The sequence below is a fragment of the Galendromus occidentalis genome, unplaced genomic scaffold (genome assembly GCF_000255335.2).
Source record: "Galendromus occidentalis unplaced genomic scaffold, Mocc_1.1 scf7180000077191, whole genome shotgun sequence".
Lineage (NCBI taxonomy): Eukaryota > Metazoa > Arthropoda > Arachnida > Mesostigmata > Phytoseiidae > Galendromus > Galendromus occidentalis.
The window spans coordinates 378130-404747 of NW_003805179.1; the positions used below are offsets into that span (position 1 = coordinate 378130).

Here is a 26618-nt window from a genome sequence, read left to right on the forward strand (position 1 = left end):
AGGTTTGAAGCAACGTACGATTCGGAAAGCTCCGATGCGAAGCTATACAGGATTGGGCTCAATGAGTGAAAGCAATGAATCTGTAGGATTGGAAGGATTGTTACGACAATAATTATGACCTTGAAATCCTCTCCGAACGACCGATAGTCCCTCACCGACGTCCGCCTCGCTCTGCCGGCTTGTTTTTTTCGAGGAGAGGCGTTCGGTGGTGAGGACAGCCGCGCTTTCTGACGCAAGGCTCCCACCAATGCTTATACAGATCGTCCATCCGCTGCGACGGCTCGCTGAAATCGCTAATTAGGTATATGGAAATACCCGAGCCAATGAAACCGACGGCGTCCCAACTAGAAAAGAGGATTTCCTTCCGCTTTCTATACAATTCTCCGGTGGCTTCGATGATGGATGCGTTCCGCGTGGGCGAATGTCTGACATCGTTTTCCGTTAATAACCCTCATGCTTGTGGACTCGCTACAGATGATGATGATTATAATTATTATACTCTATACGAGCAGGGAACGACTCCATCTAACTCCTCTATCGATACTTCTAGATAACTGTACAGAAGGAACCTATCCTCTCAACACCCGTCCCGATGAGAAGTTGTGTGCAAAGTGCCACTACACGTGCAAGACGTGCGCCGGTCCGAACGACTACCAGTGCATTGGCTGTTACGAAGATTCGTTGCTACATTCGGGTGGATACTGTTATAATAAGAATCTTCTGGAGCAGATGACAGTGCGCTGGTAAATGGCTTCTTTGATTTGAGACTCCATCGCTTTCCCGACCGAAAAAATCCGTCGCCGTATCATGCGAGGTCAAGAGAGATATGCAGATCGGAGATCCTTTCCCAAGGGGAGCCTCAAACCCAGCGAATCACTCGAATTTTCACCCGATTCACAGGCATTGGTTGAACGCGCTTCTGGCGGGTTTCCTCATCTCTTGCATCCTCTGCATCACGCTGGCCTGTATTGTGATGTACCTCGCGTGCCAACAGCGCCGTCGACTCCACGCTTACGAGGACCGTACGTAGACTGGTGAAGACAGCTCTCAGCAACCGCTCATCAGCTAGTTTACTGCGAGCCCGATTCTCCTCGCACAGACTCTATGAAAACATAATGAAACAACTACGTTATCAGCAAGAAACAAGCAAACAGCTCGACAATCGAGCGACAAAAAATTTTTAATCGGGGAAACGAATGAATGGGAGGCATCGATCACGTTCGATCAGCGGGCGCTGACGGATCACCAGGGACCGTTAGACGCAGCGCGACGTCATTTCCTGGTGCACGACGAACCCATTCTGTTCTCTAGCCCCTCAATTCCGCACCTTGTTTCCCCTTGAAGCATTGCTGGGTTTGGGGATAGTCCCCTCCCACCATGCGGAGATAATCATTTTGTCGTAATGATAGCCGGGAGAGCACGGTTCAAAGTTCGTATTGTTGGAGATGATCGGAGCGTAGGTTTGTGCCCAAGGAGATCTACACCATAGGTTTAGGCAGTGACATTTCCCGCATGCTGCTTCACCATGTCAATCTAGTCTTTACACATATTGTGGAACTGATGCGTGAGCGTGTGAGATGGCTGAGAATTAGAAGTGTAAATAATAATGCTAAGTTAATCAGACGGCCCGTTCGCGCATTGTGGCCCGCAACAGAGCAAGCGGAATCAGATCTGAGCTGTGGAGTCGCCGAATTTTTTCGTCAAAGCTGGGGAGGTTGAGATCAGCAGATCCGATCGGAAGACCTGGAAAGGTCAAGTTGGACTGGGGTAGAGGAATCAGACATTCCATTATAAGCGACCCTATTTGACTTCGAATCCCTGTACATAGGAGCTTGTTCGACGGAAAACACGGCAAATGTTCTCGAGTGACTACCGCGACAGCGTTCGCGACGGAGACCGACGGAAGCAACTACTTAATTATTGTTCAAGTTCCCTTCGAGTCGATCGCGACAATTATCCTGAAAATTATGCGAGGCTACTGTCCTTAGTCCTGGACGTTCCATTTCCCGCGGAGCAGGTTAGCTGGAGATATTCCCAGGATGAGCTTCTGATGCGTTCGACTCATCCGGCTATTGGTCCAAAGTGATCGTGCTTGTGAGACACAAAGCTGAGAGGGCGCAAGTTTAGGCAAGAAAATGTTTCAGCACTCATGTGAATGGAGCAAACGGAGTTATCGGGAAGCGAGATGAGGACAGGAAGGGAAATAAAAAATGATTCCAGGAGATTGTTGTAGAAACGATATGACGTAATCCTCTGCCTGACTCGCCCCGAGTAGATCGCACGCCGTTTTGTACAAAGTTTAATTTCCCGGATGGCATGACATCGATTCGAATCGAGGCCTCCGCCTAGTGGCGTGTATGTCGTTGAGTGCATATCTGTTTGTCTGTCTGAGCGTCTATCTACGTGCCCGCCCGCGCGCGCGAGTGACTGTCCAAAGAGAGATCATGAGCGATTCTAGGCAGATGTTGGATGTGACCAAGTAAGGACTACCCAAGACTTCAATAAAAGCGACTATTTATTTACCTCCATTGAACTACGACGAGCGCGTTCGCGCTGCCATCTCCCTATCACCCTCCCCTTCACCCTTCCGCCTCCTCACCTCCGCTGAGATTTCGACGTAGAACGCGTCTTGAAGCTCGCTTATGTATACATCGGAACATGTAGAATATGAAAATGGACGTGACGCGACGACTCATGATCGGTCAATGATTTTCACCTCGAAGAGAGGGATGGCCCGACTTCGAAGGACTTTTCACATACAGTCAAGTCTTCCTAAGTTATAATTCTCGGGAGACCGATTTCGGAGAAAATTATAAGTTATAAGTTAGCGAAGGCTCATGTTTTTTCCTATTCTTCCTCTTCCAGCGATCTTTTATTAATATTTCTATGGTGAAAGTCTATGTTATAAGTTATCGGAGCGCTGCTGGAAATTGGTTCAAATTATAACTTAGCGAGGGTTTTTAATTTAGGGCGGGTTCAATTTAGGAAGACTTGACTGTACATTCCCGGAGGCCTCGAAAAACAGTTGCGGGGATCTAAATCGCCTGTGATCTAGCTGTAGTCTTGAAGCTTGTCTTTTCGCAATCCGGCGACCAAATGCGTGCGGGATTCGGAATTCACGAGCAGCCGACAGCCGAAATCGCGAGACCAGGCGGCTGTCAGATCGTTCGCGCGGACTTCAATATTCAGGGAGGGACTGTGTTTCATGTGACCCCGCGGCGAGATGGCGAGAGATTGATGTGAGCAGCCATCGTGTCAAAGCAGCTGATCATATCATTCTGGATAAACTCGAATTCGCCAGGGACATTTCACTCAATATCAATATCCAACATTTAGCGACACACGTGAAAGACTTGGTATTGGTATTGGTATTGGTATTTATTTATCCTTCTTGTCCGATGCAGTTTTAATGGATGCGAGCCCCCCTCGTGTAAAGGAGTCGTGGTACGATAATGCCTTTCGCCGACTTTCGATTCCTCGCGTGGAAGGAGAAAGCCATCCGTAGTGAGGGAGAATCGCCTTGACATGACGCCCCATCGCAACACCCATAGACCCAAAGACAAGACAGCCGGAATCGATTGCGGATAGGTCTGCTTCAGTCGGATCTTGATCAATCGCAATGACACTACTCTAGGCTTTCGTGTACATACATCACAGCCGGCGCGAACTGGGCGCAGGTCGGTGAGTCTTCCGATCGCCAACGAAGCTCTCTCGATGCAGGACAGTCGCTTACGGAAGAGGAGCCTTTAATTATATGCACGGACTTCGACTTTGACATCAGGAAACACCTCTCAAAGATGAACTTTTTGCATTGACGTACTCGCGATCCCGAGCTTAATTCAACACGGACTCGGAACAATCTACCACTATATCAATATCATGCATTGATTTGATCTTCGCCAGGAATCTGAGTTTCCCTCGTGTCGTAAATCATATATCTTATTTTAGTTGTCATTAGCCGATCCTCACCATTTAAAACCGAAGAATCTTCTCGGAGCCACCCACCCCGAGCTTCGATGAAACAACCTTCCTCATTCAAACTGAGGGCGGATTAAAAAACTCTCCATGATGGGTGACGTGGCTCACCGTTCCACGCAAATTCCGGTTCGGCTCTAAGCTCCAACTCTGACTCCTGAGACTCTTGAGCCGGAACCGAGTCGATTCTTTTCTTTGAGAGATCGACAGTCATAAGCGTGATCCCTTATCGGACAATTATGCGTCCGAGGAGAAGAACCCCTTGGACCTGTGGTTGGGGCTTTAGTTGAGACCCTGTTTTCCCGCAGACAACACACCACTTCTTCCTCGTTTCAAAAATGCTGAAGGAATGAGAAGGGAGAATTCTGTTCAAATAAAAATATATTTATTGGAATGTACGTCGTTATTCTCCGGGTCTTGTTGTGTGTTACTCAAGCCTTGGAAGAGCGGTAGCGGCCACGAGCTCGGAGAGCTCACCTAACCTAAATTCGAGCAGGAGTTTCAACCGTGACCGGTGACCGTTGTTCCAGATCTTCATCCAATGGTGAAATGAAGCGAGGAATGCCCATGTTCTCGTTGTAATTGGCAGCGGAGAATCTTCCGATTCATGCGATGCTCGACGGCTGGCTGGAGACGTCCACTTCCGAGCACCGCTTGAACGGCAACGTTGCTTATCACGGTCATTCTGTTTTGCATCCATGTTCATCCCATACCGAATGAATTCAATGAAGGTCGCAGCCGATCAGATACCACACCTAAGTTGACTACGCTCTCGCCGAACACTGTTTCCGTGCTCCTCGAGAATGATATCTGTACCGGCTAGTATGTTCTCGCCGCTTCTGTCGCTACCTTAGCGGTTTCCGCGGTCGTCTTAAAGGAGCAGTTTGCGCAGTGACGATATAACACAGTTTCAGTCTTACGCCGAATACATTCCATGCAGACAGCCACACTTCCGCGACTGATGAAGCAAGCAGTACCTCTTCGTTCTGAACAAGCCAACCTTACCACGGGTAAGGAAGCGGATGCTGACGCCTTTCCTGAATAGCCCGAGTCCAAACTGTGACCATAACCGGACTCCAAGCAGAGTTTGAGCATCGGATGTTTTTCTTCCCCAATAGGTTTCGATTGCTTCCACCCATGCTTCGACGCCCGTGCGTCGATGGAGGCACAGGCGCCTCGGACAAGTCGTTCGTCCGCTCCTCGGTCTGTCTTTGGAAAACTAAACTACGAGCGAACTAGGCGGCGAGCCCTGGAGCAGAACCCAGTCAGTCCTGAACATGGGCTTCGCGCGCGGTCTTTGCACAAAGTTCATCATGGTGTTTATAAATAGATTTGCAAGGCCTTTCGAATGGTTGCTCCTCCTGTAGTTGTCGTGGTTTCCGCTTTTCTCAGTTCAGCAGCAGCTACAGCACTATTAGATAATGAAGGCTGATTTAAATTATTTCACTTCTCTTTAATAATGTAGCCGAACATCCCATCATCTGTTCATCACGGAATATGATAGAGAATAAATGATTGTGATTGAATATTTTTCATATTCGGTAAAGATTGGCAACCGACCAACGAAATGTACACTTATTCAGGTAACAAAAAGGACAAAAACACGTCGTCATCATCATCATCATCAACAGCATCATTTTCCGCAACCATCCGCAACTAAAGGTTGGTTCCGTGAATAATTGATTGGAAGATAGATCGATAATGACTACAAACAAAATGAGAGGACAGAGAGAGGTTGAGCCGAAGATTCACGCACTGAGCCAATCGATGATCCCTTGTCCGCTACCACATGCCCTTTCCAACCCAGGGAATCAAATCGATGCCGGACAGGGTAGCTCCTAGGAATTATCATCGACGGAACGCATCCTCGGACACCCACCTCACTTTGGTTCGCTTTGGCGACGAGGGCAGGATCCGCGGTAGCAGTCGGACACGCGGCGGCGTCAAACAATACGACGACGTTCGAGCGACCGACCGAGCCGCCGGCCGGTTGACTTTTGCCCAGAGATCAAAACTCCACGAAAAACAAGAAATCTCAACCCGATCAGATAGGCGAACAAACTATCAATCATTCAATCAACCAACCAATCGATCAAGCAACCGGATCGACAGATCGATTTATTGATCGATCGACTGTCCAATCGATCAGTCATGCGTTCCTCATCGGCCTTTCTTCCAACGGGGCACGATCGATGAACTCACTTGACTGGAGCGTCCACGTCGACCCGTCGGTTGGCCATCCGACAAGACTCTCCGCCGACCACCCCAACCGCATCGTCGAGACGCGTCCGCGAACTACCGGAACGCTGACAACTTCGACAGCGCTCTCGACTCTCCGTCTTCGGCGGCGACGACGGCGTCATCGGTGATGGTCGCAGAGAACACCCTAAAGCTGCTATAATTTGCTATGTACATCACAAAGGGTCTGTCACTTTGTATGTCTGACGGACGGAGGGACGGACTGGCTGACTGACTGGCCGACTGACTTCCGGTTTGCCCTATCTGTCACTGGGTTGCTTGGTCGGGCTTGCGAGATGATTCTTTGGAAATGGACTTAGTTTTTTGCGTCACGCTTCACAATACGCCCATGGTGTGACTACCGTAGAACAAAATGGATAAAAAAAGGTGGTTCTGCTTGTGGTTGATGCTCGGTTTGTCGATGGATTGCTTGTTTGTCGGTTTCCTTTCTTGGTGGGTAGAGGGGTTGGTTGCCTTCAGTTGAGAGGGCAGGTCGGCGTATTGGCGGGCGGGCAGACGGAAAGACGCATTCTTTTCAGAATGACACTCCACTTTCTCTGTTCCTTCTGACTATTTTCTTTGTAAAAAAAAGTTTAAAAATCTGCAGCATCTATTTACACGATGAGCTGAGAATTCACAGGAGGGTAAACGATCACTGGAGCTTTGAGACGCGACGCTCAGTCGTGGCTTGCGATCGGATGATTCCGGCCGCGAGTAGACGAACTCCTTCTGAATCCACCACGGCCACCTCCGTACGTTCTGTTTCCGTAGCCATCCTGTTGGAATCCATTATTCTGCTGCCCGCCGGAGTAATAGCCGTTGTTGTTGTTATTGTTACGTCCGCTACCATTATTGTTGTTGCCTTGCGAGTAACCTGAGAGCGGAAAGGATGGACTGTACTATAGGGCATTCAACTCGTCGACATGTTATTATCCCTCGAAAGAATCATCCTGAGATTTTAAAAAACTCCGAAATCGGTCAGCTAACCATTATAGCTTTGAGATTGTTGCGACTGTTGTTGCTGTTGTGGGGCCTGTTGCTGGGGCTGCTGCGAATCCTGCTGAACTTGTTGCGGAGCTTGCTGTTGCGGTTGCCCCTGCGGCGGAAATCTTTGACCGCTGTTACACCAACCGGAACGGAACGGTGCACCTCGACCACCCCGCTGATTTCCTCCCTGATAGTTCCGACGCATGAATCCGCCCCCTCCTCCGCCATGGTGGGGTGCGCCTCCGTTGCCTCCGCCTCCCCCTCCTCCGTTGTAATTCACACCACCGTTCCCTCCGTGTCCACCGGGTGGAAACCGTATAGGATGGTTGTTGCTCATGTGGCCTCGAGATACGTTAGTCGAGTGCTCCATCTGAAAAAGCAGGGACGCAGGTGAGAAGGCATACGACGAAACGGGGGTTCTTCACATGTTCGGGGTTACTCGACGCGGTTCCGGGTCGAGTACCGGGCTCGAGGGCGGCCCGTTAGACAAAGGGGTTGAAAAGGAGGGGAGAGGCGGGGAGAAATGGCGACGAATGGGAAGGCAACGTCAAAAATGACGTCATGATGAGAAATAATAATTTTTGCGCGGACTCGCCTGGTAGTCGTCGTTGGTAGCGCTGGCTACAGGAGATTCTGCGGTCAGAGGGGGCGTTGACGCGACCTTGATCTGAGGGGGGGCCTGCGAAGCTCTAGAACCCGAATGTGGGTGCGATGGTGGGGGAGCCGCTTGTTGTTGTGCTTGGGGCGGCGGCGGCTGCTGCTGCGGCGGTGGCGGCAGAGGCAATCGCTGCGGCGGGATTTGCAGCGGCAACTGTTGCTGTGGGGGCGGCAACGGCATTTGTTGTTGCTGTGGCTGGGGCTGCTGCTGCTGTTGTTGCATCGGGTGGGACTGATGCTGCTGTTGTTGTTGCTGCGGCGGCGGCGGTAGTTGTTGTGTATGCTGCTGCGGCGGCGGAGGCGCTTGTTGCGAATGCTGTTGCGCAAGCTGATGTTGCTGATGCTGTTGTTGGTGCTGCATGTGTTCATATTGCTGAGGACTTATCATCCCTCGTGGATGAACATGCGACATCGGCACGGTAATTGGATGAGCGATGAAAACAGCGTTTTGTGCCGGAAATCTATTGAGCATTGTCAACGGCGCATGAGGTTCGACCAGCATGATGTTCTGCTGATGAATCTGCTGAGCCTGCGGATTGTGTTGTATCGGCGGTGGGAGAGGCGTTAGAACGATGTTCTGCGCGGGAGGAATCTCCACTGCGTGCATCGGCGGATGGACTTCTCCGACACTCTCGGATGGAACCTCTACTCGAGCAATTTCTTCTAGCGGAACTTCTTGTGGTAGCGGCGGAATGTTTTTAACGGTACTGGTTCGAGATAAATAAGGATCGTTCAAAGGAACCAACGATGCCAACGTTTCAATGCTCTTAATCACTTCGTCCACGGTGGCCGTATCCAACAGCAGCCTCTGTGTTTCTCCGAGAGAGATATCGCACTCTTTCTCCGCTACGAACTGTTTGAGATCGTTCCTCAACAAATCCATTTCGCTGTCGTCGAGAACATCGTTCTGAAACAATTTCAGAAAATCGATCAAGGGGAATTATTTCACAAATATCTAGAGGGTGAAATTATTGTCCCCCGCAGGGAACCCTGAAGGATAAGGGTTGCGACATTCCTCCTCTGGAGAGGTCTCCCTCAGGACTCGCGCATGAAGGCGTCGGAATCGGCTCACCTCCGAAATACGGCGTTTTAGGTCATCTGCCTCCACCTTCCGGTTGTGAAGCAGATTTTCTGCCGATCTCCTCAGCGTCCGGATTTCTGTCAAAATGTTCTCCCTTTTCACCTTGACAGCGTCAAGTATTCTGTCAAAAGACTGTGTTGCGATCTGTTCCGCTTCATCGAAGCACTTTGGAAGCTGTGGGCAGAGGAATTCCTCAGGTTTTCTGTCGGTGCATCAATTCAAACGATGCCGATGAACGCAGTTCACGCCTTCTCACTGATAGGATCGTCGACAGAAAATACGTCGCAGATACCAACCTGAGGGGTAGATCTGTTCAAAGTCAGGATTTGCCTCCCGAGATCTTTTTCGAGCCGTCCCATGTTCCGCGGTCCTCGTTGCGGGGGAGCCTCTTTTACGATTGTTTCCGGTTCCGTTTCTTTTGCGAGTGGCGGCGAAAGCGCCACCGTGGGTTGCGGAACCGGCATTTGTGCTAGCGTTTCCTCCTCCAAGCTCACCGAAGAGATACTTTCGGTGGGCGTCGAGCCCTCCGTAGTCAACGGCACAACATCACCTGCGGATGCGAGAGCCTTCTGAGTGAGCGGACTCCTCGAATATTCTGCGATCGATTTTTTTTCGCGGTCGGTGCCCGAATTAACATTTACCGTTGTCAAGACTTGAGCTGTGGTTATGGCCATGCGGATGCCCATTGTCCCTCCGCTTCCTGATAGCCTGACGACCGAAGTTTTTACTTTTACCTGCTCGACCCATTCCAACTTCGAAACCGTTGCCTGGAATAGGAGAAAACCAACGTGAACGACCACCGGGATTGAGTCTCTCGCGTTCGAATCTCTTAGTCCGTCATCAGTATCTCCTCGACTGTTCCGCGAGCCGAGATTCGACGGACGAGTCACGAATATCTCCCGAAACGTTTACTTGTTTAGTGGAATGATTGAAAAGTTACGACACGAAGAATGCGGATCGATGCCGAGCCCACCAGCTCAACAAAGCAATGCTCCCTGTCCCTAATTGTGTTAATGGGAGCTTAGCCGCGCCGGATGCGCCCAACGTAAACCGAGGAGGACCACAGGGAGGTACTGCGGCACCGCGGCATCGTTTATTGCGATAATGATGAGAGACCGATAATGCTCAGTCGGGTCTCTGCTCTGATTCGTTTTCTAAATTCTCGTCAGCGGCGATCTCTCAGCCCAAGCACGACTCGACAGCGAATAGGACACGATCGCTTTCGTTTCCGTCTCGTCAGGCTGGATAGAGTGCAGACGCTCCCAGCGAGTATTTCATGCACGAAATATGAGCATCTCCAGACAAAAGAAAGATCAAGCGTGGACTGGAAACGTGCATTTCCTTTGCTGTGAAAGAATTGAAAGATTCGACAAAGCAATCATCCATCTGCAAGCACAATGGCCGCAGTACGGGCGCAGCGAACAGCACATTATTGAATTTAACCGGAGATATTCTCTCATCTTCCCTCACGATTTCCAGTCTCGAATGGCTCCACGTCCGCATCGATTTGAAATCTACCTCAAGAATAGAGAGTAACATTAATCACTGGAAATTTTCGTGAAGAAATCTCAAGACGAATCGTACCGCGGAAAACACACGGAAAGCGCACTCCCAACGTTCGAAGGTTCTGTTGAAACTCGATATCCGAATATGAGTATATTCGAAAATACGGCAGACGAAACTTCGAAAGAACAAATATTCGAATGCTCGCTCTCCACTCCGAAGAAGGGCTGCACTTGAAAATATAGCTCCGCCATTTTCTCTATGGTCGTTTTGCAAGCGCTTGTTTTGGAGCACTTCAACGAGCCCCGAGAGTGCCCACAACTAGATCCGCTCACAATATCCGAACTCGAAACGGAAGCGATTCTATGAGCGGAGAAACACTCTACCGCGCTTGGCCGCACCGAAAATTGAATTTCTTCCCGATCCGACCCACGGGTGGTTCGGCGACCAATGCTCCGTTCCCATGCGTTAGAGTTCGACCATTCGGCTTAACTCGACCGGAGCCCAGTGCAAACACTCGGGCACGAACCAGCACCGAGAACACTCGTCTCGCGATTGCGGATCGTCGAAACCAAGTCAAATAGCGTGTTTACAGCGCTGCGAATGCAGGCACGAACTTGTAGAGACTCATGGAGAGTTTCGATCATCCACCGGCAGGGAACCCGTGTGTTGGAAACGCGCACTCGAGGCTCGAACCGTTACGCGTCTGCCCGACGAGAAACAAGACGACCGGGTGACTCTATGCACTCCAAAAGAGATTCGGGGCGGTCGAGTCGAGTGTACTCACAGTTACTCTTCGAGTCCGCCATCAGTTTGCCTTTAGTTACATAGATAGCGACCAGCAGGCATGAATCGCATTGGCTTGACGTGAGCTTCTTTTTCGTTACCGTCGAACACGCACCACAAGCTACATTCTGATTGGTCTTCGGCTGAAGCAGAGGCAAGCGGAAAGCGCGCGCAAATTCGAAAGTGACACACGGCGCGCTCTTCAAAGATCGAGCCCCTTTCTTTTTTCGCCGCAAACCTCACGAGCCTTAAGAAACTTTCTCCGTTCCGGAATTCGATCCACGATTCATACTCGGGATGTGAGTTTCCGTTCCACCTACACGCTGCGAATCGTTTCCGATAGCCGCTCCGGAATGTGGTGACACTGCAGGAACCGCAAAAGCTTACTCCTCCGGTACCGAGGCAATCCAAACAACTAGCCACGGAATTGTGGGAGCGCCCATGGCAATCGTTCCGAATCTCCCTGTCTGCACTCCGTTCGAATTTCAAGGGTTACACGCAAGGAACGCACGGATCCACACCTTGTTTTGTCGCTGAAAGTTTCGGATGCACACCACAACTTTCCACGACTACACGTGTGCATTCGAGACTACGCAATGGGGAGAACACCGCGCGCGCGGATATACGTGCAATGTTGACGCGCGGATGGCAAGTCTCGCGAACTTCACCGCCTGAAGTTTCTGATACACAGGCGCGCCATAATGGCTGACGGGGCCGTGAGTACTTCTGTGATACCTCGGGGTTTATTCCTCAGCTTTGAGTCTCGCGAGGTGCATTCTGAAAAGGAGTTCACACCGTGCCACACCCTGAATATTCCTTAAAGTCATCAAGATCGCCGTATCGATCCTGACGCTCGTCGCTTTCAGTTTAGTTGCGACCCAGTACAAGCAAAACTCCCATACGACGAAGCCTCACAATGCCGATCCAAGTTCCTCCAGAGAGTGAGTCGCTTGCCTTTCGTCGATCGAACTGTCACCTGTACTACCGGATCGTACCGGGAGCTGAAGGAAACTGTACCCTCCATAGTGAGTCGATTTTCTCTTGCTCCCCGATCTCGATCAGATCCGAGGAACGATTTCCTTTGCGAACTCCTATCGTGCGAGCTCGGTACCCCTCCTCAGCCAGCGCTTCACGAGCTGATCTCAGGGTTATCTCCCACAGATCCGATGGATGATACTTTCCGCAGAAATGACAACATTGAGACTCTACGAGAAGATGATATCCACATTACATGACCTCCCGCTGTCCCTCGACTACGCAGATAAAATCGCTTGCCACGGACTCGACGCTCTGGAGAATCTGGTTAGTCTCGGCAACCGCATGTTTGGAGATTCACGGACAGTCTCTCATTCCGGAGGAGAGTCGCTTTGCAGCGGAGGAGCGAGAATCTGAGCAGGCTTCTTGAGTTGGCCAAGGGTCGCCGAGACATGGCGATTGGCGGCAGGCAGTGTCTCCGGCGAGCGTACCTCGACCAAAGAGGAGTTCGAGCCGCTTAGGTAGACATTATTCTCAGTCAGTGGTCGGAAAGTGTTCACCAGTCAGGTTTTCGATTCAGGGAGGGAAGGTCTACACCGCGAGTACAGTCCTCCGGAGTACGGTCGAACGGATAAAACTTTCGGCAAGGCGTCGAAGGCGGTCACTCGAGGATCTGAAGTCCCGGTTGACCGACCGCTGGACTCGTGTTGCTCTCGCTCACATGCCGGAAATCGCAATCAAAGTTTATGGAGAGCTGAGGGAGTATCGAATCGTCGATATGCGGAAGTATCAAGGGGAATTACCCATATCCACTGAGAAGGTTGTGGCGGATGAAGTCACGAAACGCGAGCAAGAGAGTAGGAGGAACGAGGATCTGAACGCAGAGGGATCGATTACCGTACACGTGAACTGTTCTACCCCGGATCGTGATGACGGAATCGCCGAAGCGCCCTCAGTCGGCGAATCGGAAGGCTTTCTTGATGTCGCTCGAGAGGCCAATGGTGACAGCGGACTCGAACATTCCTGCGAGATTGAAACGTGCGGCGTAAGTTGGTCTGAAGAAGTTCTCGTCAATTCTTCTCCTGAGGTAAATCGAAGTGGCGCCTAATTCGCGATTCGCGATTACTCGCTTGCAGGACGCTGCCCCCAAAAAGAAATCGCGGAATAGGCGTCGCCGGAAGAAGTCCACGAGTCAGCCAGAAGATCTCATTTCTTAAGGGGGAACATATATGGGCTCGAATATGGACATGAAGCGAAACGATTGTGCGGAATCGTATGGTAACTACGCAGGATTGTCAGCTGAAAACGAGTTGACTCCCCACGTTGACACAATCTGTATCGACCGCAGATGCCTCGATCCTGAATAAACTTCGAGTCAATTTCCATGGAAATTCCCTTGCGTTCAAAGGCTCAGATTAGACGACGGAGAGACAGACTCGATATCTCATGGGTAGTTCCATCAGCACCATCTTCGTGCGAGTCTCCGAACTGTATCCGCCTCAATCATTAGATCCATCGGGAGGATTGCGAGGTCTGATCATCAGAGTACGCGCTTTGAGAGGGGACCGGACTCGAGAATTATGAACTATGATCGCTATACCGTGAACATCTCTTATAGGGCATGCCCGTCTATTTTTTCGACCATCAAAAACTTGCCCGATTAGCAGAGACAGCCCGTCTATTGCAGACGGCCCGTCGGCTCCTCCCGGCCTCCAACCAGTGAATCGAGTCCGCTCACCCACACAGGTATACAAGATTGAATCGATAAAACATTCACCGCGAGAATTCGAGGAACTCACACAAAGCACCCGCGAGAGCAGATTTGCGATCCGCGCGTTTCGGGTGCTTGAATCTCTTCGCTGGAGGAGCCCATTTATTGAGGACTGCTGTCCTGCTATTCAATCATTCCACCGATACCTTCCCGTGTATCGGAGACTGCCCTTCCAAGAGAATATTTACGGCCATTCTCCTCAATACGTAGGATGTTGCGAGAGAAGCGTTTGCACTCCCTGGAAAAAGAGATGACCGCTGTTCAACCAGTCAGCGTTGTTGACAATGGCAGTAATTATCGGAGAATCCGAGGATCTGACGTCCGAGGCGATGAACTCGGAAGAGATACCGGGTTCCGGGTCGTACAGGCTCTTGATTTCGCGTACAGTCACTGAATTAGCTCTCGAGAGACAAATTAGAATAATTCTCCGCAATATTTCTTCGACAGATCATCTCTAAGAAGGATGTTCGTTGATCCTTCATCTCCGAGATATTCAGAAAATTTAATAGAGATCAGGCAGCTCGAAATGATTTAGCGACCACAATTACAACCCTTACGGGAAAATTATGGGGAAATCCCATTGATCGGTGTACGCGCTGCGCGTTTCGTGTCCGCTTCCCCAATTACACCTTCGTCAGTCTTTACTACTCATGATGGTTCTGAATCCCTATAATCGCAACTCCATCATTATTGGAAACACATGAGTCAAGTGAATCTCGCTTACAAGAGGACCTTATCCGCGACGTCGGGATGAGAGTCGTATGTTTTGCGGTGATCGTGGAAGAGAGCTCGAACCAATGCGATCTCGAATCTTCTCCGAGAAGTTCCCATGTCTTCCATCTGCCTCAGGCTCAAATATTTCTCAAGAGGATGAGCTTCAGGAGAAGAAAGAAGATGCACCATCGTCGTATCGGGGATCATGGATCAGGCAGAGTCATTCGAATCTCCACATATTGAGCACCGCGAATTCGGAAATAGCATTCACTTAAGCGACGAAAGCAATCTCCTCGAGTGAAATGACGTATGTACCTCCGTGCTTGATCACTTCGATCGCGCCGTACCGTTTAGTACGACCAAGAAATCATGATCGGACATGAAGGAGCAACGTTAGAGACATCCTGTCTGATACTGATTTTTTTTTTCATACTGATGTGGAAGGCTCTCTTTCAGGAACGTATATAGGATTTTTTTGGGAGGGGCCAGCAAGGTTTTTGGGGGGAGGGGCAAAATCGTGATGATGATCCCCATGGACCGCAATGTACGAAGGCGGCGCTTTGGGGGGCCATGGCCCCGTTAATCACCCCCCCTATATACGCTACTGCTCTGTTTCATATGAGTATTGTAGAGTGCATGAGGGGGGGGGGAGGTAGGACTCATGGATTCAATGCTTGTCAACATGCGCCGACTCTCTGACAGAGTTTGAATTTCGTGAGACGAGCCTGATGATAGGCCTCGAAAAGAATGGAGCATCAAACATCTTCATTATCCTGTAGAGTCAGTATCTCAGATGTCACACGGCGAGTCAATCAGTCATGGGACGGCAGCGTGGATAGTGCCTCGAGAACATGAACAACGTGCATATCATGATGTGAATGACTATTGAGGGATCGCGGAGAACGGAAGACCTGTGTATCCAGATGCAGAGCGGCGACCATTCTCTGTCCACAGCTTGCACCTGCGGAACAGAGCTCGGGACCGTGGCGCAAGGGACACCGAGGTCCTCGATTGACTCTATGCGAGCCAGAGCTTCGTGTCCGATGAAGCACGGAAGGGATGCAGAGTCAGGACCCACACGCAGTATAAGCCTTGATATCTACGTTCGCTGATACTTTGAGGCCCATCTCGAGAGTCCTCCAGGTGCATTTCACGGTAGATATCGAAGACCAACTCAGACATGATGATGGAATTGAGCGACATATCCTCCTCGCCTCACAGTACCAGCCCTGCTGCGCTGCTCCCGAAAACATGCCTCCCAATGATTTTGTGGTACGCGACGCCGATCGACCAACAGAACACGGCGATCCGATACAGCATTTAATTGACGAAGTAGCGCTAATAATGATTGGCCAAGACTTCGACTGCCGGGATGTAGTTCGTCATCGCAAAGGATTCCGGAGACACATCGTTCATATGACGCTTCGCAAGATCTTATACCACGGCAAGGAGCAGATGGCCACCATGTCAATATTCAGAAAGGAAAAGTCCCCGATCGAATGAAGCGGTAGAAGAGCGAATAAGTGGCATGCAAGAGTCGGGTCCAGATTTCTTTCCCGGGGAGGGGGAATCAATATTCGTATTCAAGGAGGATCAGCGCGCTCAGTCCGTGCGCTGCTTCAACACGGAGGATGTGGAGATATCGAAAGCTTTCGGGACGGGCGATCGCAAATTCGCCTCCCGCCCCTGGATCCGTCACTGGCGCCATGAAGTATGAGGTACTCATATACATATATACTGATGGTCGAAGAGACTGAGGATTACAATTTATTGAGATTCTGACGATTATTCTATCGATGCGTCGTCGATGTGTATGCGAAAATTGAGACTCCAGGAGTTCGAATTTTATCGCGTGCAATTTAACCGAAGCGTTACATTGTGGCAAAGCGCATCGGAACGCTACTTACGAATAGAACGAGGGAGCTCGCTCAGTCGGAAAGCAGTAGCAGAATGATGATGCATACGCTCTTCCGATGGGAGCTTTGCCGCTCTCCCCCGTCAATCTCGAGGAAGCGGTAGGTCTACGGCTTAATTTCAGATTAAACATCGTGGTATATCCTCGGAAGGAGGCATACTCGCGGTTCAGAAAGATAATCGATGATACCAACGTGTCGTCTCCGACGATGATTCGTTCGCGTCTTTTTATTGGGCACCGGTTTTTCGGGATCGCTTGCAAGGAACTGCAATACATTCTTTAAATATTTACAGGGACAGCTCGATAAACGGATCCTTCTGAGCCCAAAAAATGTGCATATGGTCATCGTAAATTATCACTACCTCGAACGGCACCCTTATTGACACGTTCAGACCTATAATACTGTCGTCCACAAGCATCATAAGCAAGCAATATCGATTCTTGAGGCATGATACGTGAAGTCGTTTCTGGCTCGGAGTTGATCATATGTTCGTTTCCTCCCTCGTGTCGCTCACGTGCGAACAGATACAGCCAAATGGAAATAAGCTAAGGAACAAAACAGTAGCAAGATTGAGGCTTGCGCCGTAACGGTATCGGACGAGTTTCGGCCCTGGGTGCGCCGTAGGACCTTCCCTCGCCTGATAACGTTTTCTTCGATTGATTCTGTCGTAGTCTTCGGAGCTTGAGGTTCGGTGGAAGTCGTTGTATCCGGGGAACTGCAATCGACGAGGAATTCAATTAAATCGACGGCGATCGAATGCTTTTTTCTCCAATCAGCGACTTGGTTGAAGAGCGTCCGAAGCAAGTGGAGATTACCCTGACTGGGTAACCATAGCTCGTCTAAGCGAACGAAGCGAAGTTAGTTCATGCTTTTGCGATAATTATTACCCACTTTGAGAGGAGTATGTTAGGCGACGTGGTGCCGTATTTCGGCAAGACGTCTCTTGAAAGATCGGGTAACCACGCAGTGTGGTTTTCCGAATTTTTGAAGATTCCAAGAGGATCCTTGTTTTTGATTAGAGGACTGCATGCGAATTAGTAGATGGAGGTGGATTAGCTAGTGTTGGGTTATTTTCTGGAGGTACCCGTCGGCTTTGAGCTCGCGGTCGACAGCCCAATACTGGGTCTTTCTCCGCTTCTCTCAATCGTTTCACACGTTTGAGCGGAAAATTAAATCGGATCCCTCAACGGGCTATGCGCCAAACATCTTGTCAGTCGACATCGCCTCTGTGGCCCCTGATGGAAGTCCGCCGTCACAGTACTAACCTGGACACGATGTATGGTTCCCAGAGGCTACATTTGTCTGATTTTGGTCCTTTGACAACGGTGAAGTTGTTGGGTGCCATGTATACGATTGCGGGATTAGCCTTGGTGTACAGTGGCCACTCTCGATCACTTCCTGGGATTCTTGGCTTTCTGAAATCGCAAAGATGGGATCTGTTGAGACTCTCGTTTTCACAGAATAAAAGAACAACGGGATTATCTCATGGATGCCAAGAGCAAGCGGTCATCGATCCGGGGGGTAGGACGAAAACATTGACGCACTTCCGTTCCGCTTGTGTACGGACAAGATAGAACGATTTTCGGGATACCATCAGTCGAAGGGAACATCGACCCGTCACTGCGAGCAGACTCGAGTCCTTGATCCTGATATGGCATACATACAATATATGGACATGCTGATTCATGTCTTTCACGAAAGAATGATCCCTTCAATGAGATCGTCCGCTGATACCGTATCATTGCCCACGTACGCTATTTCGAACTCTGACGTCACGAGGGAAATCTTCTCTATGGAAGTGATAATCGGCCACTGACTTCGGAAAATACCTACGGCGAAGATTATATATAAGCAGAAATATTGATGCTCCGCAGGCCTCCAGAGTTGACATAGGCGGTGAGACCCGATCGATGTCACGTAGGACATACACGAATGAAGTGAGTTTCGTGTTCCGAAATCGGCTTCCTCAGCAAGAAAACGAGTCTTCCTTCGGAAGTGACGGTGGCGGAGCTCGCACGTCGTTCGCCCGGCATCCGATCTGTGAGTCGCGACAACAGCGCAAATGCGTCCGCGCGGAATTATGCTTACCCAGATCGCATGAAATTAGCGATTTGTCTGATGACGACTCTGGAAAAGTGGTGTTCTTCGGGAGAGAATTTCTTTTGGGCATCGAGGAAGAATTTAGGCAGTTTCATTCGGAGCGTTCGACTATTCTCAGCCACCGAGTTTATCGATCCGAGCATGAAGGGGATGTCGTCGATGTGGGTCGGTTCGTTGCCGGTGTTCAGGTTTATTTTCACCGAGGGTTGATGAGCATAGACGTAATGTCGAACTTTCACGCCCGACGCCGCCGCATGCCTTGCGAAAATTTCCGTCGGGCAATCGAACACACAGTGTCCGACGATGTCACTGACTTTACGTACGAGTTCGTGGCTCGAGAATTCTCCTGTGGCGGAGTCCGCGAAGTAGGCATTGTATATTTCGGCGGATTCTCGTATCCCAATGCCGAACAGTACCTTCATCGCCAGGCGTATCGCCGCCTGCGGGGTCTGTCCGAGGAGATCGCTGAAGAAGGGTAGCCTCCGACCGAAGTTGTTGATGAAAAAGTCGCCTTCACGCAGAGTTATCCCGAGCATAACTTCTTTAATGTGGTACTTATTGCGATGCAGCTCGTCTACGGGATGATCCATGAGCTGGTCCACGGAGCTCGGGACGAGGTTCATAAAACGTGTCCGGAGCTCGTTTTCGATGCTCTTGAGGCTGTTCCGCGTGAGGTTTCTCGTTGTCAAGCAATCGACAGGATCGACTCCGTCGAGGCATGACAGAGTGTTGGCGACCGTTCCGAATAGGTCATCGGTCGAGGTTCTCTGCAAGAACTTCAGAGAGAACGAGGAGCCGCTCATCAGAAACGCTCGTTTAAACAACCCCCTCGACAATGGCGAGTAGGTATGAATCGCCGCTGAGAAGGCGCCGGCACTCTGACCACCAAGCGTCACCATTTCTGGATCTCCACCGAAACTTGCGATGTTTTCGCGCACCCATTTCAGAGCCTCGAGCTGGTCCCAGAGCCCCACGTTTCCCGGTATCCGATCGTCGGGCGATTTCAGAAAGCCGAAGATGTTCAATCTGTAGTTCACGACCACATAGATGGCGTCCGCTTCGGCTGCGAACTCGACCCCGTCGTAGAGCGCGAGTTGGTTTTCTCCCCAAACGTACACACCTCCGTAGAGGAACACAAACACGGGAAGCTTGACGTCCTGCTTAGGTGCCTCGTCCTCGTAGTCTTCTGCGCTATCGGATCTTCGGGGCGCGAAAACGTTCAAGTGCAGACAGTCTTCCACAGTGTCACTATTATCGATGTCCACCACTTCAGAATACTTCAGATCCAGCTGAAGACATCCGGGCCGCGCTTGTCTAGCGTCGAAGACACCTCCTTTGCGACTGATCGGCACCGGTCGTTGGAAGCGAAGCTTTCCCAGAGGTGGCTGAGCGTACGGAATTCCCATGAACGCCGAGATACTTCGTCCCATCCTCGATGAAAGGACGATACCTTTGACAGCTCCATTGCTGGGCAAAATCACCGTGGGATAGAGCACATCCGTTGCATTGGGCGCCGGCTGGGAGGTCACCACCGACTTTGAAACGACTTGTAGCGACAGCAGAAGTGACAAAAGATGCCGCCCCATGTCTGGCGGTTATGTATTGTCGCCTGTGGAACAACTCCGTAAGTAAAAGTGGGTTCGCGGATCGAGTTCTTAGGCGTCAGGCTCAGAAGAAGCGGGCGAGAGTTTTTCTTGGTTACTTAAACGACCTTCGGCAGCATTTCTTCTGATGCGCCGAGGCATTACAGAAAAAGTCGGCACAAATGCAAGTTCACGTAAATATATCACATCGGCGATAAGAAAAATTAGAGATGAGGCACTGCAACGCCTCTTGCTGGCATGAGATCGAGAACGCTGAGAAGGAAGCGCACTCTTATGAAATACGTATCGACTTAATCGCGAGAGAGAAATTTTTTGCGCAACACGTTCCAAACCCAAAATGCTGCTGCTCCACGCAGTGAGTCCAAGGCAGAATTGATCGACTACTGTGAATCAAAGCTTAATGCTGTCGCTTTTCTGATGACAGGTACATGAAGCTTCAAAATTCTCAAGGGTGAACGCTTCGAAAAGAAAATTCAACATATAGCTGTACGTAGTAATACAGTCACCAAATCCATGCGAGAAATGAAACACAGAAAAAGCAGCTCTTCGTGGGTGATCATCACGTCAGCGGTCCTTTCTTGAAGGCGAACACAGTCTGTTTGAGATGAGAGTCCAAAACCGAAATAAATCCAAAGATGAGAGATGAAGCGGGGAGGTGAGGCTCACACGATCTCCGAAAATATCGACCCAGCGAAGCGAACTGCCCCGAGTTGGAGGGTGCACTGAAGCACTCATCAGTAGAGCCTCATATGCTTCGGTGTGGTCAAGTTTTGGAGAGGTGCACGGCTCACCTGGATCGGAACTCATCAAGTCGAATCGCGCCGATCGCCACCATTCGGCCCGGCTCGACTAATTGAGGGTCGCGGATACTCGAGAAGGTCGATGATGAGATCGAATTATTCTTTCCGTACGGGTCGACACCTCAATGGATCCACGCGTCTTTTAATTTGGAAATCGCTGAGAGAAGACTGCAGCCCGAGTTAGTTCGAAGAAGTGATCCTCCTGCTGCGACTCATGTGTAGAAAAAAGTCTTGAGCCAATATTTGGCGCTCTTTGGAAGCCTCCTGGGCTCTTCCATTCCTCCAAGTCCCAAGAGAATTGTTGCTTCTAATCTTCGAATCCAGCAAGAGTTGGCCGTGCGAAACGTGTGGGTGGCGGTCGAGTCGATCCACCCTCTACGAGCTGGAGTGCAGAACTTCCGTCAGCCAGTGAGCACGTTCCACTCGCTTTGCTCAGGAACCGTGAAGGACATAAACCAAAAACACATTCAATCTCATGTGGATAAATGAGGCAGACGACAACGACCTTTGATTTCCGAGCGGGGACATTTGGATGGCGGTCACTCACGAACTCGGAGACGCGGAGCTCGGGAAAGAGAATCGTTAGACCTTTGGAAAGCTCGGAAATTACCATTATTTTCGCCATAGACGGAGAAGCCCCGTCCGAGAAGTACTCGTCGAAATGATGTATTCTCTAGCGTGATCGCTCATCAAGGCAGAACGTCAGTGCTCGTCAGACAGAGAGCGATGCTCCCTTCATCGAGAGAAAACAATATATCTGAGCCACTTTGGCGCCATCGGATTCGTCAAAGCGTCACCAGCTCACGACTAAAAATAGCCGTTCAACAGTAGCAGCAGCGAAGGCATCATAAACATTGACAGGACTTCCGCATCCAGTCGCGGTTGACCTGTATAGCTTTTCAGACCTAACATTACTGTCAGAGCAGAGCCGAAAATTGGTTTTCGAAGCCGTCTCAAATGCGAGACCTTGTCTCATTGACTTTCCGAAAGGGACGCGACATTCAATATTAATCGTCCGTCGTTTTGGGCCGTATGCCAGAATTACGGGTCCGAGACAAGAGTCCACACGCACAGGATATATTATGCAAGCTGTGTGCTGGGTGTCGTAAAACAGTAAAACTAGCAAACTTCGGTGCGGCACTGAGCCAGGGAAAACTTCTGATGCGTCGAGCGACTCGAGTCGGGTAACTTCTGGAATCCGATGTATCCAATCAGTGCTGATCCGAGTAATTCTCCCCAGATCTATCTAACACTGTTTCTGGTTCTCACCTAATCTATGTTGTAACTTCGAGTGCCGCGTCCGCAAAGCCGAATAGGTAGATAGATTCCCAAAAATCACGATCTGTGCCCTTATCTATCTTCTGTGACAATGAGTGTCTAATCGTTTCCAATGCTAGAATATTCGGTAGTGAGCACCCGCAATGGGTGACTAACCCGATCACGGAAACAAGCTGGTGCTGATAACGTCACCATGGAAGACTCTTAAGGTCAACTTCTCTCTGGGTATTGTGTTGACCGGTGACGAGATCGAGAATTCCTCTCGATGAACGAGTCAACGCAGACGCATCGAATTCGATGCCAGACTCCCGAGACGTATTCCGGAGAAGCTAGCAATTTCCGCGGTGAATCGACCTTCCGCCGATCGTACTTGAGCTCCGGATCGGGATAGCGTCGATTTTCCCGGAAGGATTAACGTCGCAATCGATAATGATAATCGTGTCGTAACGATGTTCTCCCGGAGCTTGAGATGCAAGATCCGGGTTCTCATCGGAGCGTTTCGCCAGAAAAGAAAACTCCGTCCGCCGATCACTCACCCGTTGTGTAGATATTCACCGATGATTCTCATGGTGTCGAAAGTCCACGAAACTTCCGCCGCGGTCATGTTCAAATCACCAACGTCGGGAACGACATAGGACTTCTTCACATTTTTCGCGTATCCGAGGGCCTGACCACTAAGAATTGGTAAATCGTCTCCATGCGCGGCCACAGAATACGAAGGCCAGGGTGACCAGCTGGGTCGTGCCTCGAACGATGCCCTGTACACGGGTATGCCGTTCGCTTCGGCGGCGTCTGTGAAGAACTCAATCGGGCAGATGAACAGCATGTCAGAGATGTATCTCTGCAGGATCGTCTCCGCGCTCTTCAGATCAGGCTCGGACTGATCATCGAAGTACGAGTAGGCGATTTTCGAGGCCGCGCTCACGGGTATCTGCAGCAGTTGTTTCGTTCCGAGGGCCATCATGAAACGGAGATCCCCCACTCCCTCGACGAGATCGGCACCGCGCACTCGCAGGATCTCGAGGAACACAACGCCTTCCGTAGCACATGATGTGACCAGGAGGCTCTTGGCCGAATGCAGTTTCTGTCTCTTCACGAAAGGATCCACCGGGATGAGATCGTCACCGATCACGGGTTGGAAAGAAATGATATCCAAATCGAATCCTTTCGGGGCGAGCTCGGAGAGAATGGTCTCAACATCCAGTTTCTTAGCACATCGGATGGCTTTGTCCCGGGAACGCTCGTACTGATCAGCATCTTGCAGACAACCCAATCTCACGAGAGTTCTCGCAGTCACTTCAGGAGAGTTCTGTTGGAATAGAACATGACCGGTTTTGGTTGCTCCTGATTGCAAGATGGCGTGGTGGAAGAGATTTTCTGTTATCGGTGAAGTCATGAAGATTCCGGCTGCGATCGCACCGGCACTATGTCCCCAAATCGTAATGTTTTCGGGATTGCCGCCGATGGCCCGAGCGTTCTTTTTCGTCCATCGGAGACCTTCGAGGATGTCCCAAAGACCTTGGTTCCCAGGTGCCATGCTCCCGCCACTGGTCAGGAAACCGAATACTCCCAATCGGTAATTGACAATCACGTAGATGACGTTCGTCTCGGTGGCCAGAATGTCCCCATCGGTGAGGAAGAAGTTCGCGGATCCGTGCAAGAAGCTTCCGCCGTAGATATAGTAAACAATCGGCAAGTCGGTCTCGTTGGTGACAGGTTTGAAAATGTTCAGGTAGAGACAGTCTTCGGAATTCCTTGTGAAGTTGATGAAGGTTTTCTCACTCAGCGCCACTAAGTGCTGAGGACAATCGGGATGTTCCTTCGTCGCGTCCACCACGGCCTCGGGGTCCTCGTACGGGACCGGCCGCTCGAATCTCAGATCGCCGACCGGGGGTCTCGCGAACGGAACCGAATGGTAAACCTCGCCATCTACACCGTTCTCCGAAGTTTTCAAGAATCCGTGTAGTTTCCCGGTCGATGTATGCAACACCGGATCGGCGAGGACCAAGGCAGGGAGCAATAAGTACACGAACATCTCGGCACGTTCTGCGAACAAGGATGAGTACGAGTAAAATTGTTGCTTTTCAACCGAGCAGTCAGGTGAGGGCACGTGGATTAAAGGACCAAGAAAGGGCATTCGAGGAAACGCGAGCTGTGCTCCACCGTGATTTCGTGTTCATCAGATCGATTCCGATCGCGGCGTGGCATACCGGAGTAAACTGTGATCAGAATGATTGAGCGTGCGGGGCACTTATATCGAAACTTCTGAACCTTGCCAAACCGCATCGGAATAAATGCTGCGGCGTAAGTTCACGCTGTGGGAGGGTTTTCCCGACGAAGTACTGGCTTTGTTTGTGAAAATCAAGCATCCTCATCGATGGATAATTTTTCCTCCCCAGAAACAGCTGCGATAATTGCTCGGAATCGGAGCGGGAAACTATGTTGCCGGACGGATCGTCTGGCCGCAATAAAAGCTGGCTGGCTTCGAATGAAAACGATCGAATGGTCCGGCGTCCTAGCATGTATTATTGCTAAAGGACACAAAACGACCCGACCTGTCCCCGCTGCGAGCGGGGCGGAAAGCTTGACAGACAAGCCGCTCCCCACGAGCGTCGTCCCGTGGGGCCAGCATTGACGGAGACGTCACGTCAGCAGCTGTTCTCCGGCAACCCGCGCAATCGATTGGTACTCGCGGTTTGCGACGGACGGTGAAAAGAACTTTCGAAGCGTGGGTATTTCTCGTCACTGTCTCAGCGTCAACCCCGTAGCAAAAGCTTTCGGTCCAAGTACGGAACACCAACAGCAAAGGTTTATATACAGCACTGCTCACCTTGCCAACGTACGAAGTGTACTGCCGACTTGAAGTACTATCTCGAACCGAATGTTCGAACGATAAAGAATTTCTGTGTTTTCAACCTGCAGCGGATACCGAATTACCTCTCACAGCGCCGCCGCTCTGCGGCACGTAGCCGGCGCTTGCAAAGCTGTTTCGCCCGATTCCTACGTCAATGGGAATATTTTCTTCCCGTTTTCCTCTGAGTTCTTCTACCCATCATCGACCCATTATCGCACGGCGCTCATCGCAGATGTCCGAGAGGCAATTATTAGGGCCACGATTGATAAGATAGCACTTGACTTGATAACAGGAGATATAAAACACGACGATTGAGAGATAGTTTCTCCTCACACCATCCATTGGAGAATTCCGACCGATCAAGGGCAATCTACCTCTTGAGCATGTAAGGACGGAATCAGAAAAGAGAAATTATTATCTCCCTCGTTTAGCAGGCTATGATCGAATCGGAGCTCTTCGATAGATTGCGAGAAGACGACGGCGACGTACTCGGTGCGTCCTTTCATTCCGGAGTGTCCGAAATCGTAGGACGATTTGGAAAGGGCGGCCGCATTGAATCCTCGAGGGATTTCGGGGAGTTCCTGCGCGATGGAGGAACGACCGACTTTGCGGAAACTCCGAATTTTTCAAGAGCTGCCTCATGGCCTGTCCAGAGGGGTCGAGTCCTATGTATTCCGTTCGCTGTCGGATCCCCTCAGAGCTGACTCTTCTAGTCTGTGGCTAAATCGGGAGAGCATATGCGCGTGGCTGGATAATGGCCGGAACTTGCTGCTGACGGCGGAGGCTGCGAGGACCCTCACGGAGACCCTCGGGAAACCGAATGCGCCCTTCGACGGGCGGGGACCTAGGCCGCTGACTACCCGACCGTTTCGTCCGCTTCCGCAACACGCCGACGAAACGAGCGGAACAATTCCGATCGCTTCGCTCAAGTGGACGATCATTTTCGGAGGCTCGTCGGGGTTGAGCTGCCGGATTCTAGTCGAGAATCATCAGATTGCACAATCGATGAGGAGGGGATTCAAACCACCGTGGAAGCCCTCGATATTCGATTCCGATCCGGACCGACCTGGTCGGCAAGTCCCCCGATGGACGCGTGTGCGAGAATTCTTCGAGAACCACATCGAGCAATATATGTACATAGGTGCAAGTCAAGGACCATCTCATTGTGTCAATCATTCTATCGAGGCAAGACGACGCGCGAGAAGTGCCGGCTCTTGAAAGGAAGGAGTCGGAGTTTCTCTGAAGACGGCAGTGAACGATCGAGAGTCGAATTACGGCTGCCAAAACTTCCGTGGAATTGTTTTTCCTGACTCTCGCCGATTCTCATGTTCCTCTTCATGCGAGGGGCGAGTACGGTATGAGGATTGCCGAACTAATGA

At 50.6% G+C, this 26618-nt stretch overlaps 3 protein-coding genes across 3 annotated transcripts; 1 reads left to right on the top strand and 2 right to left on the bottom strand.

Moving 5' to 3' along the window:
* The first annotated feature begins 11910 nt into the window (after positions 1-11910).
* On the top strand, positions 11911-13594 carry LOC100897386 (uncharacterized). Its single transcript, XM_003741663.1, has 5 exons — positions 11911-11943; positions 12094-12252; positions 12389-12529; positions 12783-13247; positions 13339-13594. The coding sequence occupies exons 1-5, from the start codon at positions 11929-11931 to the stop codon at positions 13417-13419; spliced, it is 861 nt and encodes a 286-aa protein (XP_003741711.1). The 5' UTR covers positions 11911-11928; the 3' UTR covers positions 13420-13594.
* Positions 13595-16999: 3405 nt separating this feature from the next.
* On the bottom strand, positions 17000-20169 carry LOC108864019 (acetylcholinesterase). The gene is made up of 3 exons (XM_018638870.2): positions 18692-20169; positions 17869-18018; positions 17000-17318 (listed from the first exon to the last, which is right to left on the bottom strand). Exons 1-3 carry the CDS (start codon positions 20131-20133, stop codon positions 17114-17116), a joined length of 1797 nt encoding a protein of 598 aa, XP_018494386.2. The 5' UTR covers positions 20134-20169; the 3' UTR covers positions 17000-17113.
* A 2748-nt stretch (positions 20170-22917) lies between these two features.
* LOC108864020 (acetylcholinesterase-like) lies at positions 22918-24420 on the bottom strand. The gene has a single exon (XM_018638871.1). It carries the CDS (start codon positions 24418-24420, stop codon positions 22918-22920), a length of 1503 nt encoding a protein of 500 aa, XP_018494387.1.
* Between the last annotated feature and the right edge of the window lie 2198 nt (positions 24421-26618).